General features: G+C 31.6%; 1 protein-coding gene across 6 annotated transcripts in view; it reads right to left on the bottom strand.

Moving 5' to 3' along the window:
- The window catches only part of sm (heterogeneous nuclear ribonucleoprotein L), a 195,616-nt gene that overhangs the window by 18,393 nt on the left and 168,469 nt on the right, over positions 1-8,754 (bottom strand). For 5 of the 6 annotated variants that reach the window (XM_015317080.2, XM_015317084.2, XM_089174117.1 and 2 more), the window contains 4 exons: positions 3,562-3,654; positions 1,800-2,098; positions 659-882; positions 290-549 (listed from right to left, as the gene is read on the bottom strand). In XM_015317080.2, coding sequence (XP_015172566.1) covers positions 290-549; positions 659-882; positions 1,800-2,098; positions 3,562-3,654 — 876 coding nt within the window. The remainder of the gene's footprint in view (positions 1-289; positions 550-658; positions 883-1,799; positions 2,099-3,561; positions 3,655-8,754) is intronic. The other variant, XM_089174119.1, reaches the window with a different exon arrangement.

The raw sequence follows: 8,754 nt of genomic DNA, 5'->3' as shown, positions 1-8,754 counted from the left end.
GTTCAAAGGGTTAAATCAAATGATTTTATTTCCAATACTGATTAGATATAAAGTAAACTAGAATTTCGGTTCGAGTTTGTGCAACGAATAAATCGTTCCATTTAGTTGATAACATAGCACTTTGACATATGAATCTTGACATATAATCAAGATTCTTTCGTCTGATACCGGCATTTTTCCAATAATTTCTTCACGAAAGACATCGATGTAATGTCACCGGATGTCATAGTGTTAAGAAATATCGAAGCACATTAAAACGTATGTGATATATATGTTATTATATACTCACTGCTATTTTCTAATGCTGTATGGTTACATTCCATAATTGCAGCTACTGCTATACCGACGCTACTGAACTCGATTAGGCCTGAAGAGGATCGTTCTGACTTAAGTGGAAACAATTTCACTGTCGTTGGTGCCTCGATACCACGCTCAACAAAAACGCGATTAACCGTTTCCTCCGTTAAATCTGGTGGCGTGTTGAAAAAGTGCACTATCTTTGATGGTGGCTGTATTCTGTTCTTATTGGCCATTGCTGGATTTAAAAACCTTCAATGAAATAACAAAAACATACGTTTATATGAGAAAAGAAAAATGATTAGAACTTTAAAATTAAATAACAAAAATATAAAAATAATGTAGTATTGTTGATAATTACCTGTTGTTTTTGCTTCCTGTAAAATCTTTAAAACTAGCCGTTTTGTCTGGCAAAATGTATGGATTAGTTACGTCCGAAAGAAAGGCTTGTTTAGAAAATCCAAGTTGCAGTCTACCGTCTGTACCAATCGTCACATTGTTCAAGTTTTGAAGGCATCTTTCAACAGCTATACTGTCGCCCATTTGTATCATGGCACATCCCTCTTTTGTTTTTAAAAACTTTACCTAAACGTACAATTACATAACGTGTTTTTATTATCTTTAGATTAAATCATACTTTATTCGTTATAAATATATACATTAAAAAAATGTATTAAAAAAAAAGATATAAATGCAATTATCGAAGTGGATTACTTTGAAATTAAATAAAATTAAAAATACATTATTTTGAATATTATATTATAATTTTCATCGATATATTACAAACGAATAAATCGAATTGAATTTTGTCAATGTAGTTAAAAGTGAATATTTATTACTTTTAAAATGACATATCATAAGGTAGAAGAAACCGTTATAAATTTCAAGATAGAAGTAGAATGGAATTGATGAAGCTTGAAATTTTATCAATATTGATTTTAAATTTTCTTCGTGACATTTAAATTTGCAAATGTTATTTATATATAAACGTATACGTATAAATCTCGAATTAGATCATCGATCCGATATAATATTATAAAACATTATTAAAACATAACGGAAACGTAAGATATTTCCGTGAATACGAGAGAGATAGGATAACGTGTATCACGCATGCGTCAAGTCCGATTATTGAACTGCACATCTTATCCTAATAGTCGGCGCGCCTCAGACTGAATTCCAAAAAGGTTCGTCAAAGATTCCGCCATTTTTTGTGATATGTTAGCAAACATTAATAAAAAGAGAAAGAAAAATAATTTGAGAACACAATATCGTCCTTCAAATAAACGTAGTTTGATGTAACTTTAAAAAAAAATTAAAAACAAACACAGTTTGAAAAATATTACTGAAGCGAATACACATAGAAGCGTCCTTGAAATGCAAATACACGTATAATTCTAACATTTTATTTCCAAGGAATAATTAGACAAAAGTAGTTTCTTTTCCCTTTGACGAGAGAATAAAATGATGTTGATTTTGAAAACCCATCTTTTTGTCCGTACCTTTGTAACATTTCCATAAAGACAGAATAAGTTGAACAATTTATCTGTGTTGACTTTGTCCGGTTGTAAACCGTAGACCATCATTACAGATCCTTGCGTGCTGGATGGTGGGGTTTGTCCTAAAGTAGGTACGTAACCAGGCCGAGGTGGTGTAGGATGTAATGGTTCTCGACCACTGAATTCACTTTTAAGCCCATAACGTTCCACATATGGTTCCGCGTAAGTTGCGGGTCCATTGAAGGTTTCCTCGTAACGATCGTGGCCAGCACCGGGTGGAAATGTCACTTGTGGTGTAGATCCTGTTGGGGGAGGATGCAAAAATATAATAAAAATATTTCAAATAAACGTAAAACTATATCTACCTACTTGATTTTAATTATATATAAATATATTACTTATCTATCTAAATAATATAAATATATACCAATTAATTAAATAAAAATTAATATAAACACATATGACGTACTGTCATTTTGATTAGAAACAAAAATTACAAAGTAGTTTAAAATGAAAAAAATGTATATGAAATTGAAGGATTCGATGCATTGAGGAGTAGTAAAGTCGTGTGTATATAAAAAAAAGGAAAAAAAACAAACAAACAAAATGAGAAAAGTGGTGACATGTGACTTAAAAGAAGAGATTTGTATGATATTTCAAAGTGATCGATCGACTTCTCGATGCCATGTTATCTTAAAGTGTTTAATAATAATCTAGAGCTTAGAAGGGGGAGTATTACTACCACCGGAGATACCTAAAATCGAGAGATGGCTATATTAACTAGACGTTTAGGACAGGCGCTTAAACCATTTTCCTCGTTGAGTGAGGAACGTTCATCGTCCCCACCTAATTGGTAAGCGTTACGTCGGGGTAAGAGGAGAGTAGTGTCACCACGTCGATCGAAGTAGTAATTACCACGAAAATGATGATTATACACACACACATACATATATATATATATATATATATATATATATATATATATATGTATATATGTATATATATTTGCCTATGTATATCAAGATGTATTATAATGGATCCTATATGGTCGTGTTCTTAATAGACATGCAAGAAGAGATTCGAACGCCGTTCGGCATTTTAATTTAGAGATTGAGCAGTTTTCCAGAAGGGTGTAGTTGTAATAGTAATAGTAGTAGTGGTAGTAGTAGTGGTAGTAGTAGTAGCAGTAGTAGTAGTAGTAGTAGTAGTAGTAGTAGTAGCAGTAGTAGTAGTAGTAGTAGTAGTAGCTTAAGAAACGCGCTTTTAATATTCAAAAGCACACTTGACATATAATTGGAAAGCTATGCGTGTGGGTGCGACATTATCGTAAACGAGCTGTCTACTGCAATATCTTGGAAAGTGATTTTCTTCGATCTAAAAGGAAGAAAAGAGTAGAAAGAGAAAGGTGGTGGTGTGTTGGTATGGAAGAAAGTTACGGTTGGGTGTGGTGGGTGAGTGGGTGGTTTGAGGTCTGAGGAAAGCTGGCGGGGGTGGGTGATAGTGGTAGTGGTGGTGGTAGTTGGAGAAAGCAAAAAAAAATATATATATACATATATACATGTATATATATATAAAAGAGAAGGATAGAAAAGAAGACGAGAAAAAAGAGAACGTTGGAAAAGCCGATGGAAATCGAAGTGTAGCTCTGGGCTGTCGCCTAGGGTACCGATCGATGCGTCTCGCTAAACGAACGACGAGTCATTTCGTTCGATAGGTCAGCAGCGATTGCAAGTCGATTCCTTATCGGTCTCTCTTTACTCCTCACCGTATGGTTGGGGCGCGGCACCGTATCTGGGTTCTGCCAAGAGGGGCGCCGGCCTTCCGTTACCCGTCGCATCGTTCTTATGCGCGGTCGATCCTGCAAAAAAGACGAAAAATCATGCGATCCGAACGCTACGGAGTAAACTAATTAATTACCGTTTCTTTTTTTCTTTATTTATTCATTTCCTTCATTTTTAGTTTTTTTTTTTTTTCATATTTATCTTTTTACTTTTCTTTTCTTTTCTTTTTCTTCATTTATTTTGTTTCAATCACAATTATACGAAGAAAATCTATAGATTTTTGTAATGTCAGTTTAATAAAAAAAAAAATAAAATAAAAAAAAATAAAAGTAACAAATAAATCTATTTTTTGATTTATTTTCGGCATAAGCAACAAATTTTATTTCACAACGGGTTAAAAAAAACCAATTGCAGAAAACTTCAAATTTTCCGTGTGTTTTGATCTTCTAAATTCTGTTTCTGAAATAATAATATTAAGAAAAAAAAATAAATAAAGAAATCAAAAATAAATAAAAAAATTAACAAATAAAAATAATAAAATGCAAGATACATATACGATTGAACTGGAACATATAACATATACGGACTTGTCAAAACGATCGGCTCTTTTGAAAATGGACCAAACACACCGGCGGATAAACACTAAAAAAAAAAAAAAAAACAAAAAACAGAAAAAAATTACGAATCGCAATACTTAGAAACTTCCACTTTTCGTCTTTGACGTCATCAATACGCGGTGCGCAATGACCCGAAGGGAACCTTAACGATGACTGAACGTTAAACTCGACCTTCTCAATATACACATACATACACACATATATATATGTATGTCGCTAGGTGAATTATTATCGTTGAAAAGCGAGATGAAATTTTTACCGAGTAGGAATATCTAAAGGACGATATTACGGAGAAAAAAAAATTAGGAGAACATAAAAAAATAATAAAAAGATAGATAGAGAGAGAGAGAGAGAGAAAGAGAGACAGATAGATAGACAGACAGACATATAAACAGACAGGCAGATAGATAAAGATAAAGAGAAAGAGAGAGAGATTAAAACGCGAACAAAATGTGGGTCCTTATCTGTCGAACTATTGTGTGTGTTTGCGTGTTGTGTGTGTATCCCTGGTTTTATATTTTATCCATGTTATTTTTTTTGTTTTGTTCGTCTCTTCTTTTCTTTTTTTTGCATTCTCACTAGGTCGAACGATGTCGAGATTGAAAGGAAATGAGTCGGGGTAGTATATGGGCGTTGTATGTACTTGAACCTACGCTCTGCTATCACGGACAAAATTAAACGTCGAACGTGTGCCTGTGCCTCACTAATGGAGGTCGCTGTCCGTTCTACAGGAGGAGAGACGGACATAGTTTCCTACTCGTCTCTTGTTTCAGGTCAACTATTAGAATTATCTAGCATCGAATAGGGGTAAGCGAAACGCGCGCGAACTTTCCTTCAGAGACCAATAAAACTGTTACAATCGTATGTAACCAGATTTTAAGAGGGACTTATATGTACTCCTCTTCCTCCTCCTTCTCGATTTTCTCATTCAACGACTCGGTAGTTTCATTTTGATCAGGTATTGTTACTATTTAACTTGGAACGTTTCCATTGATATAGTTTCACTGATGCATGTCACATAACTTTACCATTTCTAGGTGGGGGGATTGATGCTTTCATTATTTTCGTTATTAAAATATTGACAAATGTATCAACATATTTTGATTATTATAATATAATCAAATGAAACAATGTGCAAAGTTACAAATATTAGAAATAAATTGAAATTGATTTGTACCTTGATCAATTTTAGATAGATTTAATCGTAGGAGAATAAAAATGCAAAGCGAACAAACTATAAATGGAATATTGAAAACAATTAAAAAAATATTGAATTGGCATCATCGATAATATCGTATCACCACTGTGACATGTGTGTAAGAAGCATAAAATCGATCGAACGATGTTTTTTTAGACTAATGGATTGAACTTTTTTTGGAGGGGAAAAAATATGTGTAATTCTCTGATGAAATCGTAGAAACTAATACTCGCGAATCGTAATATGAAAGTGTATTTCGTGTTGCTAAGGACAACGGTCGTTAAAGAGACGTCGATATCGATTGCTGTCGCTTACCGAGCACGTTGTTATGGGGGTTGTGATGATATATCGTAACCAACCATGTACGATGATCATTCGTCACTCGAGAGTAACGGCAGTAGCACCCCTAACGATCCTAGTAGTCAGTCCTGTGTGTTCGCACGTTTCAAAATCGTTGTGGTGGGTAGGTAGATATAGGGGTAGGTAGGAGAGTGGGTATTTTCTACTTGTTAGCCACGTTTCCAATCCTTTTTATAGTATTTTATTTGTTTCCTTCTTAAAGATAACAATGGCGAACGAGAAATCGTCGATGTGGTTGTTGTGACGTGTAAAACGAGTAAGTCACATCGATAACAAAATTAATGATGACCGAGTTATACTTTTTTTTTCTTCGTTTTTTCAAATTTTCATTTCTTTTTATTTTATTACTATAATTATTTCTTCTTCTTTTATTTTTATTTGATTTTGATCTGTTTGATTTTTTTATTTGGTTTGATCTGACTAGCAAACGTTGATATTACTAGTGACGTTTACATTGTGCAACAAGGCACTAAAAATATGAAAAGATTCATTATATATGAGTTTATGAAATCGTTATTAAAACTATCTCTTTATTTTTTTTTTAAATTATCTGAGACATACATGTAGACAGGTTATCTCTAAAGTTATGGATCAACTTAAAGGATTCCATAAATTGAGTCATTTGCACAGATAATTATAATAGTGGACTAAGTAACAAATTAAAAAAATTAATGATTAATTTTATATAAAAATTACATAACATTTACATAACAATTACATTACAATTACAAATTATATAACAATTATATTTTTCAATTATTCGTAAGACACATTTGTTTATATTTTTTGATTTAATGCATTGTCATAATTATTGATACCTTTCTATTGGTTTTTTCTTTTTTATAAGGAAAACTATTTTAGTAATATTAGTTACAAACACTTTAGTGAATTTTCGATAGTTTTTTTTTCGTTCGATCCATGACTTTTGTGACACCAAATATATGCAATTTTTTAATCCAATTCTATCTAATATTACCATAACGATTCACGAAGAAATTTCGTTTGTATTTCTTCATGATTAATTAAAAAAAAAAAGAAGAAAAAAATGGAGAGAACTGTTTAATTATCTTGGATAATCATTCCTAATTTTAAAAGTTTTCCCAACTTATGTTAGAAGATCCTATTTTATTTAATTAAAATATCTGCAACTCCAATAGGTTTAATTCGTTACGTACCTCATAATACGATCATAATTCATAATGTTAATTTAAAAAACAAAAGAAAACAAAAATTAATTTTATCAACAAATATAATACATCAGCTTTCATTTGACAAAATATCGTTGGTTTTTTAAACTGAAATCTCTGAAAAGCAAGCATGCTTAATTATCGCACGAATTACGTGATAATAATTCAATGCTTTTGTTTCTTTCGTTTAAGCTTGATTTTTATCTTAATTAAATATGATGAAGAGGGAAAAAAAGAAGCTAAAAATAACATATGATTTTAATTAAAAAAAAATAGTAACGGGTTTCGGCTTTCTTTCGGTATAAAATATCACTGTGTTCCCTAATTGAAATTTCGAAAAAAAATCTTATCACCATTAATGTAGAAAAATTTCTCAAAAAAATGTAATAATACATTTAATTATAACGTATCTTATATACGTGAAAATAACTTATTGTTCATATTTTATTTCGTTCCATCAACTTCTCGTCTTAATTAAATATATGAGAAATAAAAGCATGATTTCAATTAGCAAAGTGAGCATTGAATTTCAAATTTACTTTTTTAGTAAAATTTCTCAAAAATTCTAAACTCAATTTAATTGATGTATATTTATTTTTTAAATAAAAATTCACTTGTCGCTACTTTAATACAAATTTGTAAAAAATAAAGGATTTCAAAATTTTCATGAATAATTAAAATATGAGTTAAAAGCTATTTTGTTAATTATAGAATAAAATTAATTAACAATAATACATAAATTATCGAGTTCTCGAATATCTATCGTACTAACAAATGTTATTTAAAATAACTTTTTAATTAAGAACAACACAATCATTCATATTTTGAAAAAAAAGCTGCACTTAAAGCAATAAATTATGACCGATATATTGTAGAAAAATAAAAAAATAAAAACGAAAAAAGCAATATACCATTAATGACTAGGCACATAACTCATGGCCAGTGGTGTCTCTATTTATCACAATCTCGTTCGAACGATTTAACCGTACAATTAATTAAACGAAAACAATAGAAAAAATAATTAAAGGAACGAACAAAAATAGCACGATAAAGAAAAATCAATTTTTATCAGTAAATGTAGCGAAGAATGTAAGGTTTTGTTTCCATTTGATAAAATATATTATGTAACTGCTTCCGACACCTTTCCGCATGTGACGGCCGGCCATTTTCTCGCAGCTATGGCGATCCCAGAGAGATCATAAATAAAATGCCCTAGCCATCTATCTATCGTGTGGGTACCAGAGAGGAGGAGGAGGAGGAGGAGGAGGAGGAGGACGGAGAGAAAGAAGAAGATGACGATGATGAGGGGGTAGGAGGGGGAGGAGGTGGTGCGCGAAAGCGTTACGCGTTCGAAGTGCCCGACTAACTCTATTTTCGGCCTAGCTTCGAGCTACGAACGGAATCTCGAACTCCAAACCGTTGATGGTTAAGAAAAAGGGAACGTAACGGATTGCGTCTGGGTTCTGAGCCTTAAGTGCAATAGGGTATATATATAGGGTGTTCCAGCAACTTTTAGCTAACACTTTTCACATACATGATTTTACCAATAACGAAAATTGATAACCACAAAAAAAATTAAGATTTATAAAAGTACTTTGTTTACGAGTTACATTTACAATTAGTTCAAATTTTGTTATTTTTTATTTTACTCTCAAAGATTTTACTAAGTAAGGCGTTGCGATTAAAGTTTCTATCATAGGCGTAATTTGTAAATCAAATTTTGGAATTTTTGATAATGCGAATTTTACGTAAGGATTTTGATAATAAAATTAGTTCTAATATATAACGCAATATATTTTTTAATATTTTATTTTA

This window comes from Polistes dominula, unplaced genomic scaffold, assembly GCF_049000335.1.
Source record: "Polistes dominula isolate Pdom_NZ unplaced genomic scaffold, Pdom_raw_medaka contig_482, whole genome shotgun sequence".
NCBI lineage: Eukaryota > Metazoa > Arthropoda > Insecta > Hymenoptera > Vespidae > Polistes > Polistes dominula.
Note: the sequence above shows the minus strand (reverse complement) of the source record. Positions and strands in the feature narration are given on the sequence as shown.